Source organism: Hyperolius riggenbachi, chromosome 1, assembly GCF_040937935.1.
Source record: "Hyperolius riggenbachi isolate aHypRig1 chromosome 1, aHypRig1.pri, whole genome shotgun sequence".
NCBI classification, from domain to species: Eukaryota; Metazoa; Chordata; class Amphibia; order Anura; family Hyperoliidae; genus Hyperolius; species Hyperolius riggenbachi.
Genome location: NC_090646.1, coordinates 424,570,429 through 424,596,173, shown reverse-complemented (window position 1 = coordinate 424,596,173; position 25,745 = coordinate 424,570,429). Strand labels below are relative to the sequence as shown.

General features: G+C 42.2%; 1 protein-coding gene across 10 annotated transcripts in view; it reads right to left on the bottom strand.

The window, feature by feature from the left end:
• Positions 1–1,325: 1,325 nt before the first annotated feature.
• The window catches only part of LOC137518649 (transducin-like enhancer protein 4), a 175,553-nt gene continuing 151,133 nt past the window's right edge, over positions 1,326–25,745 (bottom strand). For 6 of the 10 annotated variants that reach the window (XM_068236770.1, XM_068236777.1, XM_068236787.1 and 3 more), the window contains 2 exons: positions 21,236–21,700; positions 1,326–2,063 (listed from right to left, as the gene is read on the bottom strand). In XM_068236770.1, the coding sequence (XP_068092871.1) occupies positions 21,593–21,700 (108 nt within the window). In that variant the 3' untranslated portion in view covers positions 1,326–2,063; positions 21,236–21,592. The remainder of the gene's footprint in view (positions 2,064–21,235; positions 21,701–25,745) is intronic. The other 4 variants (XM_068236796.1, XM_068236805.1, XM_068236831.1 and 1 more) reach the window with 1 other exon arrangement.

Here is a 25,745-nt window from a genome sequence, read left to right as displayed (position 1 = left end):
TTTTCTTCTAAGTTAGCCAATAAATGGTATCATCCTAATTTAAAACGTCTTTCTTTCTCTGCATCCCTGAACTTTCAGTCATGGCAATGAAGTAATGGCCCTGCATGATGCAGTACAAAAGTATTAAGCCGCTGATTGCATGCGGATTACTTTTTGATCAGATCAGATGATCACGAGCAACCATTTTGGCCAAGGATCAATGTATGTGGAATAGATCAAACGGAGAGGGAGAGCCTGTCCTTGACAGCAGCCCTCTGATATATTAAACAGCATCATTTCTAAGTTTTTTTCTATGAAAAGTTTTTGGTGGGTTCAATTTGCTGCTAGTTATAGAGGTAGAAGAACATTAAAATTTTTCTAAATGGTCCATTGAGAGCAGTTCCAGAAAGAAGATTGACATTATTACAAGTTCCATTTCGTAACAGGATTGCTTTAACTTTGTCTGGTATAGTATAGAGCCACTTAAAACAACCCGGTAGTGAGAATAACATAAAGGCTGTCATATCTATTCTCTGCCAATTGCCAGGCGGTGCTGCTGATCCTGTGCCTCAAAGACCTCTTTCACATGAGAGGTTAAAGAGCACATTGGTCAGGCAGTTCAGCTTTACAGCCAACGAGTTCCAACAGTGTGTAAGCTCTGGCATTACCTAGCACTACTAATAGCCAGGTCATTTGCTAGGGAGCAGCTAACAGTCGATAAATTTACCGTCTTCATCCACACATGTGAAAGAGGCCTAAGACTTTAAGCCACAGACCCAGAACAAGTATGAACATCAGGTGCTGATGCCAAAAAGATCAACAATAATCGGATGTGATTACCCAGGCAAAATGGAGTTCTTCAAAAGGCAATAAATATGGCAGCCTCCATAAGCCTCTCACTACAAAGCCCCTATAACAATACATTTTTAAGACAATAATGAAAACGCCAGCATTGTGTAAAGTGATTGCAATCAGTATCATGTTGACGCATGCCTTCTGTCACAGAACATTTTAAGCCACTTTAACAATTACAATAGACTGGGCTTTGCTCTGTCCAGATGGAACCTAATGATGAAGCCTAATTAAAAAAAAAAAAAAGACCAAAAATTTCCCGGGAGATGATCCAGATAACGTCAAGGAAAAAAAAGTGCAATTAGTGGAGGATTTATGGGTAACTCTTCCAATGTTGATAAGTGTCCAAAATACATAGAAGTATGACCAATGATTCAGAGAGGTTAATTAGAGAACAAGTTTTGTTAACAAATACACAAAAAGCTCAGGTCGAAAAAAACAATTAGAAGTTACTTAAGTTTAATGCTTAAAAGTCTGAATGCACAAACAATCTAATATTATATATGTACTTGTGGTCAACAATGTAATATAATTATGTACAATGACACAATTTAGTATCAAAATCTTTCTACACTGTAGATTATTACGAAACTGTTAATGACATCAAACACTGTGTACTTAAAACACCATTTTTTTTTTCATTTTTTTATCCATATTTTTTGCTACCACATTTTGCAAGTTCAGTAAAACAGTCCGACTTTCAGTATTGATTCATTTCTAGTAGGAAATTAAGTCATTTCTACATATACGGTCAAATTTATCTACAATGTCCTTTTTGATTTTGATCCATAGCAGCAAAGGCACTGTACATCAGCAGATCCACAGACTTTAAGAATTTTTTAAAGCATTTAAAATAACAAAAAAAAAGTAAAAATACAAAAAGAATCACATATTAAACAGCAACAATGACATAAAAAGGTAAAGTATTGTCTGAGGCTTGGTGGCTCAGTGTCTATTCATTTTGGATGATCAGGAGAAAAAGAAAATTAAAAAGAAAAAGGTCCGAAATGAAGATTCCCCTCTGAGGAAATGTTACATTCATCTGCACCTCCCAGTGTCTCATATCTTGGTGGTGCTGGTGACGCACTGGGCCCATCTCCGTAGCTTCTGGCGCATCTGATCCAGTCAGCCAGCTGGGTCAGGGGAGCAGCAGAATTTCTGTGGAAACTGGGCTGTATGGTATCCTGGTTGGGTAAAATGCTGAATTGCTTGAGGTGAAGGTCTGTCTTTATCTGCAAGATAAAAAGTTACACTGAGTCTCTATACGCCACTTAAAATAACAGTCTGCAACAGCTAAAAACCATATAGAGCAACACCATCTTTCTGAATGATGCTAGTTTACTGGATGTAAGGAGATGCATACAAATAATCATCTGTATACCATCAACAGGTGAGCAATTTATTAAGTATTACCATAAAAAAGTAAAAATGGCAGTCTTCAGAGCCCTGTAAGAACAGGAATACTTAAAAAAAAACATCGGTCATCAAATAAATATAGATGCTGCCATTTCTGAGCTCCTAAAGTAATATTAGTTTCCTTACTACAATACTTTAAATCACTCCCCTGCGTCAAAATTAATTCAAATGTTCTTGTGTTTCTGATTTACACCCAAGCAGCTCAATATTTTTAATCTCAAAGGATCTGCGTTACAAGCCAGGCAACGTGCATGTGCAGAAAGAAACATGGCTGCCTACATGTTTAACTCCTGACAAGGGTACATAGGCGTTGTTAGTTTTCCTATGGGCCTTAAAAACTATTTTATCCTACACTACACACCGTGAATTTATCTCGAGAGGGTCGCTTTGTTTAATAGTTGAGGATTAAAAGACATGCTAAAATGCGGAAGTACGGCAAGGGCACGGTTTGTGGTGTGATAATGTCTAGATTGAAGGTCTTCCCTGCTGCTTAGGGTAATGCTGTCAGCATGCGAATATATTTTGACACAAGCTAAAAATGATTACACATTATGAAGACTGTATATTTACATAATTGTAGCCTAGCGTGCCGCTCTTGTTTTGGAAATACAGCATAACACAGTAACAATCTGACAAGCGTGGCATGGCTGAAATGTGGCCTTTATGCTAGAGCTGCCCCTACTGGCCTCTAATCCTCTGTAATAACCAGTATAAGAATCTTTCATCACAGCGTGGTTTTGCAACAGCACATTGAATGGGCCAGAGAGGAATTTGTGGTACTTAGTCAGGAGGAGAGAGGTCAGGAGTTGGAACTATTGTCTGATACTAATATAATCCTTTTATTTTCCATGCGTGTGTGCTAAACAGTTTAGATGGTTTGAATTGGTCTTGGTTTTGCTTTTGTTATTCCCACTTAGAATTAGTGGTTAAAATGTTATGTCTGTATACATATAGAATTCTCCAACAGGCTTCCTCACAAATAGGCCACATATGGAGAATGAGAGAGAGAAAGCATCTTCAGGGATCTTGGGCAGTAATGAGACGCCCTTCATTAATCTGTTAATGGCAATCAATCTACACTGCAACTAGAAACTCAGATTACATAGTCAGGGCCTCCCGCCATGGAATAGGCATGTTATTGATAGGCATTTAAGCTTTTTGCAACTAAAATACAGTGTTGCCACAGATTTATTAGGATGGCATGATTCTATCTAAGTAAAATAGGGATTTCAAAGCAGAGTGCACACACTGTTTATGTATAGCTAAGTGGTGGTGAGAAGCACATCGAGGTTGCCATCCGTATTTACTTTTAACCAATACAAGGCAGTCGTGCTGATCTTTCTGGCTGCAATAGCGTCTGAATCACACACCTGAAATAAGCATGTGACTAATCCAGTCAGACTTCAGTCAGAAACACCTGATCTGCATGCTTGTTTAGGGTCTAAAGTATTAGATACAGATAATCAGCCAGACAACCAGGCAATTTGCATTGATTAAAAGGAAATAAATATGTCAGGCTCCATATTCCTCTCATCCCAGGTTCTCATTGAAGGAGAATGCTGTGAAATATAGAAATGGGCACTGCGCCCCCTCCATTATATAATTTCCCTGGGCAGTCTAATGGGCCCACTCTCCTTATATATTCCCCTGGTAGTCTAGTGGTTCCCCTCTCCTTAAATGGACATCCATTGTGGTCTAGTGGCACCCTCACTCATCTACTTTCTCTGGTAATCTAATGTCTCTGCCCCTCCCCCTTTTAATGCTTCTTACTAACAACTTAAAAGTCAACAGAATAGGTGGGTTGATGCTTGGGCAAGAAGAGACTTACAGACTGGCTAGTGTTTGACTGAAGGAATAAATAAAAATATATAAAAATTGCTCACCAAAGTAGACACTCCATAATAGAAATGGTAAATTAAATGTGAATACTGCATTGATGATTGGGAATGCAATTGAATGCATTAGCTGGTGATTTTTATAGGTCCAATTCCAGGCATAAAATACCGGTACATATAAAATGTCATTCGGATCCAAATTACTATTAGATACCATCTGGTTTACCATATCTACTACACAGGCAGTAAATAGCCCATTAAATCTTCATATAAACTCACACTATAACAAACACACGTCAGTGTGTGAGTTGTTTTTACATAAACAACTCAATTTACTGGAGGACTGACTAACAGGGGAGCAACTGCCTTTGGCAAGTTTAGTCCCACATTACGGAATGCACAGTGCACATACCCATCAGTTTACGTAAAAATTATTTTTTAAAAATCCACCCTAGATTTTAGTCCCAAGAAACCACAGTTTGGGCAGGCGGTCTCCATGCAAATATATCACTCAGCTGTTAAATATTGAAGGCTAAAGGGGAGAGCCAAAGGAGATTAGCACCAGTTTTTATGGCAAATCTGCTTATTTATTCACCAAAGTACTTACATACAACAATCTGACAATTGTTCATGGCTTTTGAAATGCAAATAAACAGCAGGACAGTGTACAACACAACCAGAACATCTTAAAGTGACTGTGTAGTGGAAGTGGTGTCATATTTATTACTTTTTAAATAATGCCAACGACCTGGTTGTCCAGGGGATCTTTTAGGCTTTAAGCAGTGCCTGATTCTTAAACACCTTAAAACAAACATGCAGTTAGTGTGATGAGACTTAAGGGCTATCGCCATCTGTGTCTGGTGCATAACTGATGATCTTGAATTCTGTGTTTCTTATTGATAAAGTGCCTGCTGCCTGCCTGTGTGGGTAAAACCACTGGATGATTAAAGAAAGGGTTTGAACACCACTTAAGTGTCATTAGATTGTCCATTACAGCACATTACAAAGATAAATTGATGCCAATAATTTAGTGAGGACTCCTTTTTGGAACACATGGACCACAGGATAAGAGATGTTGACACAGATAAACTGGTACTTCAGAAAGAACCATTCTAGACTTGAACCCTGGGTTGGCCCAAAATCTGAGCCGCACACAAATTACTACAAAATTTGCATCTCTACCCTTGCTATGTTTCATTTATGAGATACTGATGATTTTCTCCTAAAGGTATCATTGCTCCTTGTACAGATTGTAGATTTATTTTTTTAGTCTATGGCCTGCAACCCTACACGAAGATTAACGCAGTGCTTTTTTCTGTTCTTAAGGATAAACCATATTTACTTTCCCACCACCTGTGATTACGGCATTCTCTACTTCCATCTGGCTTCCTCTATGTCCTTAAGTCTATAGTAAACCATACTCTAGCTGAGATGGTAATATTTTGCCCAGGTTATAGGTGGCGTCACGTGTCTCAGCAACTGAATGTTTTGACCCAGGTAAAAGATGGAATCACGTGCGTCATAGCAACAGAATGTGTTGACCTAGTATCTTTGGCTCAGAATGTTTGCACTTGCGCACACAGGGTGACGTGGAGGGGCAGTGCTTACTGAGTGGTATCTGCTTTCACCCACTTGCTGTGTGGGATGGGCAGCACATTCCCCTGATGAGTCCTCAGGACAAGCTGTTATTTACGCATGCTGGTGGGAATAGGAAGTCTCTATGAAGCCGGAGGGAATCTTAATTTTGAGATTGGTGGAAGGCTGTTGATTGCGTTTTACACTATCATGCTGCCTTTAAATCCTTGATAACCCGCTAAGACCCCACAACAGTCAGATTGTTAGATAGATGCACCTTTGGTGAATAAATATGTGTAGTTATATGAAGTATTGGTGCGTTTACCTCCCTGGACTTTTTGTATACTCATAATTGCTTCATCAGGAATGTTTGCCAGCATCCTAAAGTATCAAAACATAAGCTACTAATATTAGATCACTACGTTCGTACAGACGATGGGTGAAAAGAAGCAGGAACAATCAGTGGTTAGGCATGGTTTTCCTGCACTTTGTTTGGGAATACCAGAACACACTCCAAAAATGTTACACTAAACATGAATGTTTCGATCCAAGTTTCGACCAATTGCTCCAAAAATGATCCAGACTTTAGTAGTAGAATTTAAGAGTTAAAACAATCTAAGGTTTCCCATTGGTGACTTTTGTATTAAAAACACCTTGCCTTTATTTTACCCTTGACGTTACAGTGACATGATCGCTACAGCAGCTTCTTGATTTGCAGAGAAGGGTCTGTGAAGATGCTATGTCATTGACTTGTGACATAGTGTTCCATTAATGCTTCACAGAGCCAGGAGGCATAGTGGCAGAATGACATTAGCAGCTGTAAGGCAGAGATGTCAGGCTGAAATACACCTACATGGCCAGAAATCCTTAACTGTACAGTCAAGAATTATATACAAGTAACATTTCTTTTTGTTTTTCAAATACCCAGTCACCAATATAGAATAGGGTCATAGCCTGGGTAACAGTGTTCATGATCAGCTTTGTTTTAACAACTTAAGGACCACAGTCTTTTAGCCCCTTAAAGAGAACCAGAGACTAAGCACCCTCATGTATTTTATTACATTTATCAGTGGGAATATGACAGTAAACACCTACCATGCTTTTAGTTTTATTCTTCTCTGCCTAATCTGTCTGTTATCAGCTGTGATAAGAATCCCCGACTGAGCATCCAGTCTAGGTTTGACCTGGAATCATTACAGCTGAGTCAGTCTTCTGTGGAGTCTTTTCAAGCCCAAGCCTGCCCCCTTCTGGCTCAGCTTTCCTGCTTTGCATACTTAGAGCTCTGATGACATGGGAGGGGCTGCTGCTGCCGAGAAAGAAGCTCTGAAACAGACAAGTGTATCTGTGTGCACTGTGCAGCCAGTCATTATCTACTGTATGCAGTTTAATTTCGATGAGAGACACTTCCTACAGGCAGCCACACAGCATGCCAGAATAATAAAGTTGAAAACACACAGATGAAAGGCTGCAGCAGCCCTGCTTGTCTATAATCTCATAGAGGTTAGACAGCACATCCAGAACAGCTTATAACCTGGAAGCAGAAGGGATATGAGCCGGCAGCCATATTGCATTTTTCCTGGAGCAATAATGGATTAAAAAAAACATTCAAAAAGGCACACCAGAGTGGCAAAAGTATCAGGTAGAACATTTATTCTTTACAAACGGATATGTTTATTTTGTGTAAATTGTTCATCTCTGGTTCCCTTTAAGGACCAGAGCTTTTTTTTTTTTCCCCCCAATTCAGACCACTGCAGCTTTAACAGTTTATTGCTCGGTCATATAACCTACTATCTGAATGAATTTTACCTCATTTTCTTGTCACTAATACAGCTTTCTTTTGGTGCTGTTTGATTGCTGCTGCGATTTTTAGTTTTTATTATATTCATCAAAAAAAAGACATGAATTTTGTTAAAAAAAGATTTTTTTTTTAACTTCCTGTACTGACATTTTTTAAATAAAGTAACATTTCTATATACATTTTTGTCCAAATTCATTGTGCTACAGGTCTGATAAAAAAACAACAACCATTCAGTGTATATTTATTGGTTTGGGTAAATGTTATAGCGTTTACAAACTATGGTGCAAAAAGTGAATTTTCCCATTTTGGAGCATCTCTGACTTTTCTGAGCACCTGTCATATTTCATAAGGTGTTAAATTTCAGGATAGTATAAATACCCCCCGAATGACCCCATTTTGGAAAGAAGACATCCCAAAATATTCACTAAGATGCATGGCGAGTTCATAGAAGATTTTATTTTTTGTCACAAGTTAGCGGAAAATGACACTTTGTGACAAAAATAAATAAAAATAAAAAGTTTCTATTTCTGCTAACTTGTGACAAAAAAAAAAAAATGAAATCTGTCACAGACTCACCATGCCCCTCTCTGAATACTTTGGGGTGTCTACTTTCCAAAATTGGGTAATTTGTGGGGTGTGTTTACTGTCCTGGCATTTTGGGGGGTGCTAAATTGTAAGCACCCCTGTAAAGCCTAAAGGTGCTCATAAGACTGTAGGCCCCTTAGCACACCTAGGCTGCAAAAAGGGGTCACACATGTGCTATCGCCGTACTCAGGAGTAGTAGTATAATGTGTTTTGGGGTGTATTTTTTTTACACATACCCATGCTGGGTGAGAGAAATCTCTGTAAATGACAGTTTTTTTTTTTTTAACACACAATTGTTCATTTACAGAGATATTTCTCCAACTCAGCATGGGTATGTGTAAAAATACACCGCAAAACACATACTACTTCTCCTGAGTACGGCGATACCACTTGTGTGGCACTTTTTTGCACCCTAACTGCGCTAAGGGGCCAAAAGTCCAATGAGTACCTTTAGGATTACACAGGTCATTTGGAGACATTTGGTTTAAAGACTACTCCTCACGGTTTAGGGCCCCTAAAATGCAAGTACAGTATAGGAACCCCACAAATGAACCCATTTTAGAAAGAAGACACCCCAAGGTATTCCGTTATGAGTATGGTGAGTTCATAGAAGATTTTTTTTTTTTGTCACAAGTTAGCAGAAATTGATTTTTAATTTTTTTTTCACAAAGTGTCATTTTCCACTAACTTGTGACAAAAAAATAAAACCTTCTATGAACTCACCATACACCTAACGGAATACCTTGGGGTGTCTTTCTAAAATAAGGTCACTTTTGGGGTTCCTATACTGCCTTGGCATTTTAGGGGCCCTAAACCCGTGGAGTAATCTAGAAACCAAATGCCTCAAAATGCCCTGTGAAATCCTAACGGTACTCATAAGACGTTGGGCCCCTTAGCGCACCTAGGCTCCAAAAAGTGTCACACATGTGTTATCGCCGTACTCAGGAGAAGTAGTATAATGTGTTTTGGGGTGTATTTTTACACATACCCATGCTGGGTGGGAGAAATATCTCTAGAAATGGACAATTGTGTGTAAAAAAAAATAAAAAAAATTGTCATTTACAGAGATATTTCTCCCACCCAGCATGGGTATGTATAAAAATACAACCCAAAACACATTATACTACTTCTCCAGAGTACGGCAATACAACGTGAGACACTTTTTTGCAGCCTACGTGCGCTAAGGGGCCCAACGTCCTAATCACAGGTCATTTTGAGGCATTTGGTTTCTAGGCTACTCCTCACGGTTTAGGGCCCCTAAAATGCCACGGCAGTATAGGAACCCCACAAGTGACCCCATTTTAGAAAGAAGACACCCCAAAGTATTCTGTTAGGTGTATAACGAGTTCATAGAAGAATTTATTTTTTGTCATAAGTTAGTGGAAAATGACACTTTAGCGGAAATTGATTTTTTTTTTCTTTTAACAAAGTGTCATTTTCCACTAACTTATGACAAAAAATAAATTCTTCTATGAACTCGTTATACACCTAACAGAATACTTTGGGGTGTCTTCTTTCTAAAATGGGGTCACTTGTGGGGTTCCTATACTGCCGTGGCATTTTAGGGGCTCAAAACCGTGAGGAGTAGTCTTGAAACCAAATGCCTCAAAATGCCTGTTCAGGGGTATAAGCATCTGCAAATTTTGATGACAGGTGGTCTATGAGGGACCGAATTTTGTGGAAGCGGTCATAAGCAGGGTGGCCTCTTAGATTGACAGGTTGTATTGGCACTGAAGTACAGGAAGCGCAGGATGTTCTCAAATCGTGACCTGGACATGGCAGCAGAGAACATGGGCATGTGATGTATTGGGTGCATAGACCAATAAGACCGCAATACATTCTTTTTGACTAGACCCATGTTAAGGAGAAGGACCCAAAAAATGTTACGTTTGGAAACTTGGAGTGGTTTCCACCGAAAAGGCTGGGCACGGTAGCTTCTTGGATTGGCGGTTGCGTATTGTGTGACATAATGGTTGGTCTCAGCGACAATTAAGTCGTAGAGACCAGCAGTGATCAGAAAGAAAAAAATTCTGTCACTGCGGTGGGGCAGGTGATGGTTTGGCCGGGTGATCAGAAGCCCACAGGGGGCAGATTAAGGCCTGATCTGATGGATAGGAGTGCTAGGGGGTGACAGGAGGTGATTGATGGGTGTCTCAGGGGGTGATTAGAGGGGAGAATAGATGCAATCAATGCACTGGGGAGGTGATCGGAAGGGGGTCGGAGGGGGATCTGAGGGTTTGGCCGAGTGATAAGAAGCCCGCAGGGGGCAGATTAGGGCCTGATCTGATGGGTAGGTGTGCTAGGGGGTGACAGGAGGCGATTGATGGGTGTCTCAGGGTGTGATTAGAGGGGGGAAAAGTTGCAAGCAATGGACTGGGGAGGTGATCAGGGGGCAGGGGGGGCGGGGTCTGAGGGCAGTCCAAAGGTTTGGGCGGGTGATTGGGTGCCCGCAAAGGGGCAGATGAGGGTCTGATCTGATGGGTAGCAGTGACAGGGGGTGATTGATGGGTGATTAGAGGGGAGAACAGATGTAAATAATGCACTGGAGAGGTGTTCAGGCGGGGTCTGAGGGTGATCTGAGGGTGTGGGCGGGTCATTAAGTGTCTGCAAGGGGCAGATGAGGGTCTGATCTGATGGGTATGATGGGTAGCAGTGACAGGTGGCGACGGGGTGATCAGTGGGTGAGTAGAGGGGAGAACAGATGTAAATAATGCACTGGGGAGGTGATCACAGGGGGTCTGGGGGGCTATCTGAGGGTGTGGGCGGGTGATTGGGTGCCCGCAAGGGGCAGATTAGGGGCTGATCTGATGGGTAGCAGTGACAGGTGGTGACGGGGTGATTGATTGGTGATTAGAGGGGAGGACAGATGTAAACAATGCACTTCGGAGGCAATCTGAGGGCGGTCTGAGGGTGCGGGCGGGTGATCAGGTGCCCGCAAGGGGCAGGTTAGGGTCTGATCTGATGGATGTTAGTGACGGGGTGATTGATGGGTGATTAGTGGGGAGAATAGATATATACAGTACACAGGGGGAGGGGGGGGTCTGGGGAGGATCTTAGGGTGTGGAGGGGTGATCAGGAGCCCCCCAGGGGGCAGTGTTAGTGACAGGGGGTGATTGACAGGTGATTAGTGGGGAGAATAGATGTATACAGTACACGGGGGGGGGGGGGTGGTCTGAGGAGAATCTGAGGGTGTGGGGGGGTCAGGTGATCAGGAGCCCCCAGGGGGCAGTTTAGGACCTAACCTATAAAATAGCGCTGACAAGGAGTGATTGATGGGTGATTAGGTGCAAGCATGGGTCTGGGGGTGGGCAGGGGGGGGTCTGAGGAGTGCTGTCGGCAATCAGAGGGCAGATCAGTGTGTGTGTGTGTGTGTGTGTGTGTGTGTGTGTGTGGACAGTGAGGGCTGCAGCCTGCCCTGGTGGTCCCTCGATCACTGGGACCACCAGGGCAGGAGGCAGCCTGTATAATACGCTTTGTATACACTACAAAGCGTATTATACGCTTCCTATGCGGCGATCGTGGGGTTAAAAACCCGCTGGCGCTTCCGATTGGCCGGCAGGTTGACATTGCGGGTGGGCGGAGCCTATTGCTGGAGGATGCGCGCGCATAACAGCGCTCGATCCCCGGCCAGCAGCCACATAACAAGCCGCCACCGATGGGCGTATTGCGGTCGTTTAGGCCCAGACTTTGCCGCCGCCGCCGCCCATCGGCTATAGGCGGTCGTTATGTGGTTAAAGCTAAATTTTAGACTGTTTTGAGGAATACTAGCTAGAAGCTGGATCTCTGACACCAGAGACATAAAAAGCAGAACAGGCACTGGAAACAATGGGGAAGGGGCAGGACCTTTCCCTCAGAAAGCAAATGCTGATTAGTCATTGGGTTGGTTATTTCAGAAATGACATAATGCAGTTTATTCATTTACAGGTATCTAGGCACTGGCTGCTCATGCTAACATAAGAGACACATCTTCAGTATACAGTATACAAGTCAAGCCGCATAAAAGCGATTCTTTTGGCACATAGTCTGAGATGTTGGATTGTATGCTTGGGAGTTAGGTTTTAAGATGGCTGTTAATTTCTCAAGGTGTCATAATAATTTTGATGTCATTCTCTGTCGCAGCTGTTTAATCCAGAGGCTTCCACCATAACCCTCACTGTTCCAGCACTGGGACCCCCCCCAAACCTCTGGCCACTGCACTGTGGAAGCTCAAAGCCACTTGGGCTTGGCTTTTCTGCTGAGAATGAGCACCTCCATGCTACTGTGTAGGCACAAGCTGTCCTGCACCTGTGCAGTGTGGTCGCACTCATCATTTACAGGGGTGCAGCCATGAGATTTTAGAGGATCCTCGCAAGAATTGCTGGTCTGGAGGATGTGGAAAACCTCTGGAGGATCCAAAGTAAGTTCTAACAGTTAAGTATTCTGTGGGGTGGGGGACTATATCCCTGGTAACTGGGTGCAAATGCAGATCTGCTCAGAGTCCTGTTCACTAAAGAGTTAATATTGTATTGGCCACAAGTTAGATTGCTTTACCAGACATGTCAAGTGATTCAAAACAAAGGTAATTTTTCATGCCCCATTTCAGGTAGACAGTTTTACCTAGATCCTAAAGCTCTCAGCTGCAAGCTTTTGTTTTTATTCTATAAGCTCCTTAACCTCCCTTGTGGTAATCTTGAGCTACACTCGGGCTAGCTGCCAGGAGCTCTATGCAGAGGGCGCTTTTACTCACCTGCCGGGGGATCCAGACGCCGGTAGCCGTTCTCCTTCCTGTCCTCCGAAGCTCTGAATCACTCTGGTGAGATCACTGTCATCGATCTCACCACAGAGTTACAGCACCACTCACAGAGGACAGAGGTTAAATTGCAGTGCTGGAGCCCATGGAGGCAAGTGGGCGTAGGGGCTGCTGCAGGCATCCTGGCAGCATGATTTTTTTTTCCTGATTTAGGGTCCAAAACATTTTAAAAAGACCCTAAATCCGGAAATAATAACACCGGGGGCAAGGGGGGGGGGGGGGGGGGGGTTAATCAGGTAATGTCAAATAAAGAACTTATAAATGCTTGGTCAGGACCCAAGACTCTGGCCCCCAGAGACTGCCAGTGCGACAGGCACTATACTATACTTGTATAGTCTATTAAACTACACTGTATAGTATAGGCACTATACACCACTTTACTCCTCTGCTTCTGGTCATGTGATCAAACTTTCAAGACAGGATTTTAGCTGCAGGAGCCACATTTCATACAAAATGGTAACATCTGAGCTCTAGGGCAGAGGTGCCAACACTTTTTCAGCTTGTGAGCTACTTTAACCTCTAGAGGACTGCAGTGCTAAACCCCCCTAGTGACCAGGCCATGTTTAGTACAAAAAAAAAAAAAAAAAGAAAAAAAAAAAAGAAAAAAGAAAAAAGGCCACTGCAGCTTTAAGGCCAAGCTGCAGGGTCACACAACACAGCACACAAGTGATTCCCCCCCCCCCCCTTTTCTCCCCACCAACAGAGATCTCTGTTGGTGGGGTCTGATCGCTACCCCCATGTTGATTTTATTTTTTTTATAAATATTATTGTTAGTGTTTTTTTATTAAAAAACACTTTAATATCTTCCCTCCCTCCCCACAGCCGGCCAATTACGGCGATCGGCTGTCATCGGCTTCTGCCTATGAGAGCCGATCGCTCTCCAGTGTCCCGGGGGGACAGCGCTGCTGCAGATCGCAGCGCTGTACATGTAAATAGACGGCAATCATGCCGTCTAACAGTCTCCAAAGCGGCAATAGCCGCTCGGAGACTGAAGGCGGGGCGGAGCTCTGCCCCCCAAGCAGGAGTCCGCGCACACAGCCTGCGCGCGATCTCCTGCATTAGCTTGCCCCAGGACTTTACGCCAATCGGCATTAGGCGGTCCTGGGGTTGCCGCCATCGGAGTGACGCGGTCGGCAGGTGGTTAAAAAATTAGCAAGTCAAAATGATCTACCTATGTACAATTTTAGGAGCACACTTGTATATACATAATGGAAAATGTAGTGGGGTCGGGATCTACCTGAAGTCCTTCACAATCTACCTAATGGGCGTTGCTTAATTTATAAATAAATAATAATCATAATAGGCACCCCTGCTCTAGGGTATAAAGGCTAGATGATATGATCGGTGTCTGGAGATAGGCTTTCACATAGCAAAACTACTTGTGAAGCAATCCTTAAAGGAAACCTAAAGTGAGAGGCTACCATATTTATTTCCTTTTAAATAAGATCAGTTGCAAAAAAAGCACTGTTCCTGGCTGTCCTGCTGGTCCTCTACCTCTAATACTTTTTTTTCCACAGACCCTGAACAAGCATACAGAGCAGATGTTGAATTAGCCACATGCCTGTTTTCAAATATGTGATTAAGACACTAATGATGTCAGAAAGATCAGCAGTACCCTGATCTTTCTGACATCACTGGTGTCTCAATCATATACTTGAAAACAGGCATGTGGCTAATTCAACATCTGCTCTGTATGCTTGTTCAGGGTCTGTGGAAAAAAAGTATTAGAGGTAGAGGATCAGCAGGACAGCCAGGAAATGTGCATTGTTCAAAAGTACACAATTTTAGCCTCCCTATCCCTAATGTTCCGTTTAGACTTTTTTCTTTTTTTAGACTTTAGACTGCAGATCAGGGGTTTCTAACTGAAGACTGACTGAGTTAGCTGCTTGCTTGTTTCAAGTGTGCGATTCAGACTCTACTGATACCTGAAAGATCAGCAGGATGCCAGATGACTAGTATTGTTTAAAAGGAAATAAACATGGCAGCCTTCATATGCCTCTCACTTAAGATGTTCTTTAATTCCAGCTTGCATAGAAATGTAATGCAAATATACACCGCTTGAAATTGGGCAAATCAAATGAACTTCCTGCTGATTTTGACTGGTGTAATTTCAAGCCACATACACACTGCATTAAATTTGCACAGAAGTTGGTATTAGAGGCAGCTCCAAAATGACCCATGACCATCTGTTGAATTCTCCAACAAGCCAATACTCAATAGCATTAGCAGTTATGGAAAGTAGTCTTAGATATTTTAGTTTTTTTGCAGATTTTATAGTGAGCAGTAGTGGACCTACACACATTTAGAAGGAAACCATGCTATAGACCTGTTGACATAGTCCATTAGCACGGGATATCTGCAGCAAGATCACGATATTCCTGAACTAAATGAATAATTAGTGGATAGTGGATATATTGTCATATATAAGGTTATGGCACATTTTAGCTCTCATTGGTCCAGTGAAGGCGTTTGCACTGTCTTCAGAAGGCACAGCACACCAGCTACACCACACACACACTGGCTGCTCCATCATAGTAAACCATATCATATCATTTAGCCAGTATTGTATGCTGCAGGTTGTGGCTGGGGCCACCTTATACATGCCCAGCACCTCAACTGGTCCTCAGGTCAATTTGAGAACCACTGCTCTAGATTACCCACTTTAGCAGTCTCCTGATATTTGTAAAGAACAAACAATTATTTTTAATTAGAGGAAAAAAAAAAACACAAAACAAACAAAAAAAACAACAAGCATGTGAGCTATTAAGTATCCTCTGCGATGATCACCCAGGAAAGAAGAACATTTTACACTGGCTGCAATGCAAGAAACGTACAATGGTACACGAGGCAACGGAACTTTGATGTTTAATTCTCTCTCATTTCCCTCTAATAAGGTTGGCGCCAGCTGAATAAATTATCAACAACTCTGAGCATCTGTTTCAAACAGAGTTTAAACTTTTTGTTGGAGAATGGCTGTCAAGACTATGAAAACAAAGTCTGTGCCAAGGGTCCATTAACTGCTTCAACTCAAGAACATGCAATGAGTTAATTAGTTCAGCTACTCAAACTAAGAAGAAATAAGGGGAAAACCCGTGTGCTTATACCCCCCCCCCCTAAATTCATTAATTAGTATTCAAATTTACTTTTCTCTGTAAGAATGTATTTTTCCAATGCTGTGTAAACTATATCTTTGCCATTTGTTTATATTTTACAGATATATGTTTGTGTGTGTAGCACAAGGTGTGTGTGTGTAAGTAATCTGTTGATTGAAATTCTGTATGCACACTTTGGATATTACATTGTTTTAAGATTACATTTTACAGAAACCAGTTAATGGATTGACTAACAAAGCTTTTTAGACTTGTCAGATATTGTCACTGGGAAAAAAAAAGGTGCGCACACATACACTATTACTGTTGCTCACAGTGGAAGAGTGCAGTACAGAAAAGTTGTTAGCCTCCTGCCTAGCAACATGTTCTGTTGCTATGGAAGGAGGGCGTACTGAGAAGCCTCACGTGACCAGTGTGTGGGGAAGAATGGGTTTGGCCAAGATGATCAGGCACCCCAGATCTCTCAGCAATGCATCAGGGCCACCGTACACAAGCTAGATTCTTGGCAGAGAGAGTCCTGACCGGTTGAGAACCCTCTAACAAGGCTTAAGCGTAGCATGAGGAAGACCTGAGCAGTCTCAAAGGCTCACAAATGGATGGCACTATGGCATAAACCTGAACTAGGGCTTTCACAAATAATCATAAAGCATTTATATAGTGCTAGAAGTGATCAAGTGGAAATACCGCTATACCCCACAGACTCACTGGTAGTGCTAGATCTGGATAGCAAGTCCCAAATAGCAGAAAGAAGAAGAGCATCCAGACACAGCCCACAAAAAAAGCGCCTTCTTTATTGATGGGCATTTTTAACCTTCCTGGCGGTAACCCCGAATGTAGTTCAGGGTAAGCCGCGCAGGAGGTTTTCTCAGGCCCTGCTGGGCCGATTTGAGTAATTTTTTTTTTTTGCTGAACGCAGCTAGCACTTTGCTAGCTGCGCCAGCACTTCGATCACCGCCGCCCCGCGCTCGATCGCCGCTATCCGCGTCGCAACACAGCCCCCCCCCCCCCAGACCCCTGCGCTGCCTGGCCTATCAGCGCCAGGCAGCGGCAAGGGGTGGATCGGGACTCCCTTAGACGTCACGACGTCCATGACGTCATCCCGCCCCGTCGCATGGCGACGGGGGAAGCCCTCCAGAAAATCCCGTTCTTTGAACGGGATTTCCTGATCGCCTATCGCCGGAGGCGATCGGCGGGGCTGGGGGGATGCCGCTGAGCAGCGGCTATCATGTAGCGAGCCCTAAATAAAAAAAACCGGCTGCGCTGCCCCCTGGCGGTTTTTAATAGACCGCCAGGAGGGTTTTAAAATCCACATGCATTTCAGTACTGTAACGCTTGTGTAATTTGGTTAAAGGGAACCAGAGACGAACTGTCTTTAAAAAATGAAAAAAAAAATAATGATGTTATACACACCTGGGGCTTCCTCCAGCCCCATAAGCCTGGATCGCTCCCACGCCGCAGTCCTCCGCTGACTATCGCCGGTACCGGGTCCAGTCACTTCCGGCGGATGCGGCCAATTGTACGCAAGCGCAGGGACTCCATATCTTTATGCATGCGCCTGTGCAGTGTGGAGGGAGTGCACTGCACTTGAGTCGACTGGCCGAAATGACGGGACCCGGTACCGGCGGATAGCGTTCCAGGCTGATGGGGCTGGAGGAAGCCCAAGATATGTATAACATCTTTTTTTCTGTTGTCTCTGGTTCTCTTTAAGTCCATCAATAAAGAACGCTCTTTTGTGGGATGATCTTTCATTTATACAGTGCGGACACATATTCTGCAGTGCATAATAGAGTGCACAGAACAAGTCTCACCTGACTGTGCCTAACTGCATTTTATAATATAATGGCCTTACCATAGAATAGCTCTCTTTTTCTATTCTTAAGGTGACCACTAATGATGCAGTTTTTTTTCTCTCAAATCTGATCTCTCCTATGTAATGAGGGACTACCTAAAGCAACTATTCAAAAAATATTCACTCCATTTACTCTTCTACTACATAAATGTGGTAAGATTGGACAAAAGTGTCATTAGTGGGTACCTATAAGGTCCATACACACGCCGGACTGCAGGCAACGACGGGTCCGTCATCACCTACCGCTGGGTGGGTTTTTCAGCGACAGTCCGGCGTGTGTACAGTCTGTCTGCAGACTGATACGGCTGTTTCTGAGCGAGCCGCCGGGCGGATCGCTCAGAAACAGCCGTATCAGTCTGCAGACAGACTACACACGCCGGACTGTCGCTGAAAAACCCACCCAGCGGGAGGTGACAACGGACCCGTCATTGCCTGCAGTCCGGCGTGTGTACGGACCTTTAGAATGGCATTGGAATGTGTGAGGAGAATGGGCTATTAGAGTTTCCTCCAAACTCCACACAGATAGTGTAGCCTCATTACTGCCCAATTATAGGCAGCAAAGTGATTTTGTTTTTAGAACACTGGTGTCTATAGCCTCAGGAATTGAATAAACAGATATCACATGGGAGCAAAGTGGCACTTGAACTTTGCATAAATGGGAAGCTGCACAAAAAGAATTATTGGCTTGGAATCTCTACATTCAAATGTGTTTTTTCTTCAAGTGGATTAGCTCACGTGTATGTGCAATTATAGAATATAGTGCTAAAAAAAAAAAAGGAAACAAAAATTGAAAATATTTATTCCATAAAACGGTCATTCATATGTCAAGGATCAATGTCATATTTCAGGCAAGTCTGGCAGAACAACATTTTCAGCAAACCGAAAAGACCTGCCTCATAGTCACGGTCTACTTCCATGTAAACAGAACTGAGCATCCAACAACTAGAGTCATAGCGGCAATAGCTTCTGTACAAATGAAGCAACACTGCACGTCACTATAAATGCACGTGACAATACCTGCTTTACAATCGGACACCATTTAGTTTTGTTTTTGTACACCAATACTGTTTTATTCACATCTTTATTAGCAGAATTAAAATGATTTATGGTCATACAGACAATACTCCACAATAAGTCCCCACAAAATAAAATAATGGAAGGATGGAAGGGTATTGACTACTCAATGTGAAAAGATATTTGCTTCCTGACTTCCACTGGAAAATTATCTCGTCATACGCTATACTTCACCTATGAAATGCTCTTGCTTATAAGCTGCTGGAAGGGAAGTCCAAGAGCCAGAACACTAAACTTAACCTCACTTGAAAATGATTTGTGATCGTGCAAAGACCTCTGCTGGGAAACCTGTTCTGCCCCATGGAGGTGGAGGATGTGCAGGAACAAGATGCATCAGGAAATGACAGCTGTCAGGCAGGTTTTCCCCAAACAGACTCTCCAAAGACCAGTCTGTGTACATCAGGTGCTACTGTACACACATTGGCTAGGTCACTTGAAAATCATGAAAAGATGTTTTGGATATCAACAAGATCTTACAGCTCAAAAACATCTATACACAAGTTAATTAATGGTCGCTCAACCTTAGGATTGTATCTTTTCACATAACAGTCTGGGGGTCAACATTTCCATGGCATGTTAGCTAACACTGAACTGCTTTCCATTTAACACTTCTTGCTTTATGTGTTATTCATCAGATAATGTTTATAAGAGGATAGTGGCACCAGAAAACAACATCTGTGATATTAAAGTACTAGTAATTATGCACAGATCAAACAGCGGCAATGGGAGAGGGCAGGTAGACCGTATGTACCGTATGATAGGTGTGGGGGGCAAGGAATGTCTTGTGATGGTTATAGGGGGTGACAGAGGACCACAAAAGAGGCAAGGAGCTATAGAATGTTGGTGGATAAGACGTGAGTGGAGTAGTGTGGAAAAGAACACAGATGAAGGTTCAGAACAGGTGATATAATGGTGAGAATAAAAAAGGGAGTGGACATAGTGAAGTGTAAAGACGGATGAAGAGTATATAACCCATATTGGTGGGCACTGTGTCTTTGTGCTAGTGGGTAAGAGGGAGTCAGCAGAGGCTGCATAGGGAGTTGGAAGGATAAATGAGGAATGGGTGGGAGGAAGTAATGTGATCTAAAACCCTATGGGTGGCAACTGTGGTGTATGCTCACATAATTTGCTGCTGTCAGTGGCCTGGAACTTTAATCTTCTCCACCACTAATAATCACAGCATTCAGAACGGTTTAAATCTGTGTAGATTTGGATAGCCATCTCCACTCCCATTCATCTTCAAGACTGAATTGAGCAGTGTCTAGATAGAGATCCTAGTAATGATATATAACGGGACAACAATGCAGGGAGCCATCGGGAGAGTTTGGCATGAAATCTGTGCATGGAGGTAAGGTGAATATAGGAAAAATTCCATTCTTCTTCCTAATGCCTATAATATACACTGTTTCCAAAACATCTAAATCCAGCAGCTTAATCTAAATGTTAAATCTAGCCTCTCCCTACCCTATCCCTTTACACTTAAGGTGCGTACACACGCACGACAGCAGCCAACGACAGGTCCGTCGGCACCTCCCGCGGGGCGGTTTTTCAGCAGACTGTAGTGCGTGTGTACGCACTGTCGGCAGACTGCTAAGGCTGGCGGATCGTTCAGGAACAGCCTTATCAGTCCGCCGACAGTGCGTACACACGCACTACAGTCTGCTGAAAACCCGCCCAGCGGGAGGTGCCGATGGACCAGTCGTTGGCTGCTGTCGTGCGTGTGTACGCACCTTTTCCCTTTTAAAATAATGCCTAATCCTAACAGGTATTCACGGCACATTGCTCTCTTTCTCTGGTGCTTGGTTTGGTCCCCCCAATGCTCAGTTATTGCATAGCGTAATGCATTTGTCTTATTCAATCAGTAAAACTAATAGCCAGCGCTCAGTTATAGGCTAACCAAGCTTAAGTGCCTAAACCATGCTCCTGGTACTGCCACTCCACAATTTTGCTACCAAATCACCTGCTTCAGGCTGGCACTGGCAGCTTCTGCATTAGATTTAGGACCATTCTAACAAACTCTGTAATAAAATGACAAACGGTGGGGAACTAATTTCATCCAATCAAGATCAACCTTATCCTCCCATCCTCATTTCACAGAATAAGGTTGTAATACGATTTCCAGCTACACAGGTCCTGACCATATCTGCAATAAAGATACAACATTCTCCACTGAAGTGGAAGGGAAGCAGCACCAATATCCACAGAGACAGCAAGGCGTTTGATACTCAGGCATACTTCACAACAGATCTCCACAATGACCCTTACAAGACCAATGCATGGGATTTCCTCTTATCAGGCTACTAAATCTGAAAAATTTTCTTTCAGTGGATTTTTTTATGTACACAAAAGACTATATAATAAAATCAGACTCACCTTCATTTCTTTCGGCCAGAAACAGACCACTTTTCCAAAATCAGTTCATATTTTAGAAAGCCTTCTTTACACAAAATAAATATGTTACAACTATAATACAGAATCCAAGAAATGGAGCCCGATGTTCAGAATAAGTACACACTTCCTGTGGGTCCTTCCACACATGTTTATGTGAAGATTTGGTTTCAAGTTCCTAGTACAAGTATTTACAACAAAATAGGAAACCGGGTAACGCATTTGGCAAAGAAAGAGGGAGCAGGAACTTTTCTATGTGGGTAGATCAGGTCCTTGGTTCCAAAAAGAAGTGATTTTACAGAAAAGTGCTACTAGTAAGCATCCCATTGGCAGTCTTTGATTCTAATAAATAACTTCATAGACTGTAGCCTTCTTGTCCCCTGAACCAGTGACAATGTATTTATCATCCACGGAGATGTCGCAGCTCAGCACAGACGAGGATTCTTTGGACTGTGGGAAAGAATAAACAAAGAACAGTGAGATGTGAAGTTCTCTCCAAGAAATGTAACACAAGACAATGAACAGGCAGAGACAACGGCTTCTTAAACAGGTCACTTCTCCAGATTTGTTTAGCCCAGGTAAACACTGTCAGATCTGAAGAAGATGACAGCAGCTATAATGACTCTCGTGCAAAATGTGCTTCCTGGAAGCCTGCCGAAGTGCGTAAGCAAGTTAATAGAGGTAATTTCTATGTATGTGTATACAGGTATAGAATCTTATCAGCAACACTTGGTGCTTGAGAGTTCATTAAATGGTTTAGCAGTGGTGCAAATCAAGGCAGGATGGAATTCTAGGTTATTGTCGCATATAGTGGGTTGTATAGCATGTTTATTGGTTTCAGTTTTTAATTCCTTTCCACATCACAGCTGGAATCATATGGATTTTAAAGTCTAATAAAGCACATAGTGCCAACAGTACTTCTGTCAAACGCATACTTTTTTTTTCCATATTTAAATCTATAAGAAATTTGAGCCCTAAGTAGTAAGTAGGTTACAATTTTTCATGAACCTTCATGGATGCGATTAGGTGTAAAACGAAGATGGCATTTTCTTTTTAGCAGTTAGACCTTTTATTTTAAACAGATACACATGTATTCCAAGAGGTATTGTACATGTATTCCAAATTAAACAGTCACAGATAATACAAGAGATATTCTAGGTGACTTTATATTAGTGTTACTAGTATCCGCAAAGGAACCACTCAGCTATATTTAATCATAGGGGCTGCAGATGTCATCAGTGAAGGGTCTACAGTTTAGATAATTCAAAAGTGATTTATCTGACATCATCCAATTAAGGAGCTAATCCACATAATAAACAAGCTTTGCTAATGCATGCCTGCATAGGGCTGGAGGAGAAAAAAACAAACTGTGCCTGGAGTTGGACTTTAAAGTTTAACTGCAATGCACTGATAGTATTCATTTATATACAGTGGTCTAGAATGCCTTGACTCTCGACTACAGCAACATTCCAAGCTAACCAGCATGGCAGGAGGTTTATATCTGGAAGCCAGGCTGATCCAGGTCCAGATCTGTGGGAAGGCCACAGCCCACAGCCTCATGCAGTTATGGGATAAAAGGCTGCTACATTTATTTTGTTTTATTAGTCTGAGGGGAAAAAAACACTACCTTTTAAGCCAATATGAAATTATTTTTCTTTTCAACTAGCTGCACTTTATTACCCGCTACGTGCTAGGATAAAAATAGTAAAATCTTTAGTTTGGGAGCATGGCATTGTTAATGTAGCATTGGGAAGTTCACAACTGGAATTCAGGCCTGTCTGTATGATACAGTTATGCCTCATATACAAGCTAAAGGTGTACAGTCTCCTTAATGCGTCACAGACATTTGGAGTGGCAGATTATCTCGGCTAAGCGCATTGTTCTCCTCCTTACTCCTGCTGTTGGAGACCACTCCATCATGGCCTGCACCGTTGGCCCACCTAACTCTTTATAGTTCCTGGTTACTAAGGGCCCTTTCACACCAGAGGGATTTTTCGGCGTTTTAACGCCACGGCCGAAGTTGGCGTTTTGCTAGGTAAAAGAAAGTCCATAGACTTTCATCTTACCTTTCACATCTAACTCGGCGTTTTGGAGCGTTGCGTTTCAACGCTCCCAGGCGCTTTTTCTGGGCCTACCGCGGCGTTTCTCATTACAATTGATTGTAATGTATAGGCGTTAAAACGCCTTCAAAACGCCTTGAAAACGCCTGCAGCCAAAACGCCGCGTTTTAGCCTTTCACCGCTGCCTGTAGTGTGAAAGAGCCCTAAGGGCCCTTTCACACCAGAGGGATTTTTCGGCGTTTTAACGCCACGGCCGAAGTTGGCGTTTTGCTAGCTAAAAGAAAGTCCATAGACTTTCATTTTACCTTTCACATCTAACTCAGCGTTTTGGAGCGTTGCGTTTCACTGCTCCCAGGAGCTTTTTCAGGGCTGTTTACAGCCGAAGTTGGCTGTTGGCGTTTCAATGCTAGTCAATGGAAAACGCCAACTTCAGCCTTTTCAAAGCGTTTTACAGCTATCTTGATCACTTATTTTTATAGAAGAAAAAAAAAAGGACGTTTTCATATGGGCTGTAAAACTCTTTGAAAACGCTTTGAAAACGCTTTGAAAACGCTATGTATTGGCGTTTAGCAAAAGGCTGACTTTCAGCCTTTTCTACCGCAGCCTCTAGTGTGAAAGAGCCCTTAGTAAGTACTAAACTATCACCCTCCAATACTGCATGTACAAATGAATCTAGTAAAATGCAGCTCTTTTACAAAATATTGATCATACATTTTAATGTTGTTGGGTGACTCAAACAATCACTTGTCCATGAATATAGATTGACACATTCCCGAAAGGTTTGTAGAACTGCTCGCCCAGCGATGACTAAATATAATATGACTAAAATAGCTTTGGGAGGTTGGTTTTGCTCTGCAGACTTAGAGCAGAGCCTCTGTTCTCTATGACACAGCGTAGAACATTTTGAGTGACATATTCGTGGGACTCTGAAGTATTACATTTCTTGATCTTGCTGCTCACCATAGCACAATGTAATTTATAAATAGCATATATCCAATGACAATGGTTTTGCAGAAAACCGCTCAGCTTAAACGAATACAAGCTTTATCTGGAAGAAAAACTACTGTGCTCTTCAATGGGCTTTTAGCTGTGCGTATCTATGCAGAGCGGATATTATTCATAATTGATTTCATAAGCTTGCACATTTATGAAAAACCATAAGCAAGCAGCCAGGAGTTGAATTTAAATTGTTAATAATTCTCTTTTACCCTTTCCATGCTCTAATTATAGAAAGGGGTCTTATCAAAGGCTACAGATCTATGATATTATGCATAAAAAAAAGGAACAATAGTAACTGCTTATCAGTTGTTCCATTAATTCCGCCTTTCATTTACTTCCCAAAGTTGTTCAAGTTATGCAACCCGTCAGAGCATTGCTATCAATAAGTCCATGTAGGAGATATAAATCAAGCAATAACAAAGCACCTGTATGTTTGAAAGGGGTCTATTATATCTCGGTTTATAATAAATTCACAATACATTTTTTTTTTTTTTTTTTTTAGTATCAATATACATTCACGGATGACAAAATTTGTACACATTTTTTATTTAAGGCTTTTTTTTAAATTCTCCAGTGAACAAAAAAAAAATACATAGCAAAATATAGCGTCAAGCGTCCGTGTGAACCAAACCTAAACCGATTAGGACAGCATCTGAAAAGAGAAAAAGTTACCACTGCTGCAACTCCAGATCCAGAGCCTACATACAGTATATAAAAAAAAGCCTTGGTTTGTTGGAGGCAGAAGTCCAGTATGTAGTATTTTCTGCAAATAAGGTTTTTTTTTTACTTCTGACTTTTGGGAACCCATTGTAAACACTTTCAGCAATGAACAGGGGTCAGTATGGGTACCAATTGGCTTCATCAACAACCATAAGGGCCCCATACCCAGACAGTTGTGGTGCACTGTGTGTTCAAATCACTTTCTGACATTGCATACTGGTAACACCCTACAAGACCTGCAGTTTTGGAGAAGCTCCGACCAAGTTAACACACACCATTTTACCCTGGTGAAAGCCGATAAGATCCTCGTGCGTGCCCATTTTTCTTGGTTATAACACATTACCTTCAAAGCAGACTGTTCACTTGCTACCAAATATACAACACCGCTTTACAAGTGCCACTGTAATGCTATCTGCATCACCTAGCAGTAGTTCTAATGTTCTGGCCTATTAATATACAAATGTTCTCTTCTTAGTTCATAAAAGAGGTCCTCTGGTGGCAAGAGAAAAATATTCCCCTACTTGCATATATTTAAAAGGGGCGTGAGGAAATCCTGATATAAGAATATCAGAGATTTTACTGTTATCATAATATTCCCAATAGTAGAATATTATCAATTATATTGATATTCTACTGTCCCTCACTGTAACTATTCTCACACTAACCCCCTTAACCTACAAGGATAACCCGGCACCTCAAGACCTCCCCATTTTTCT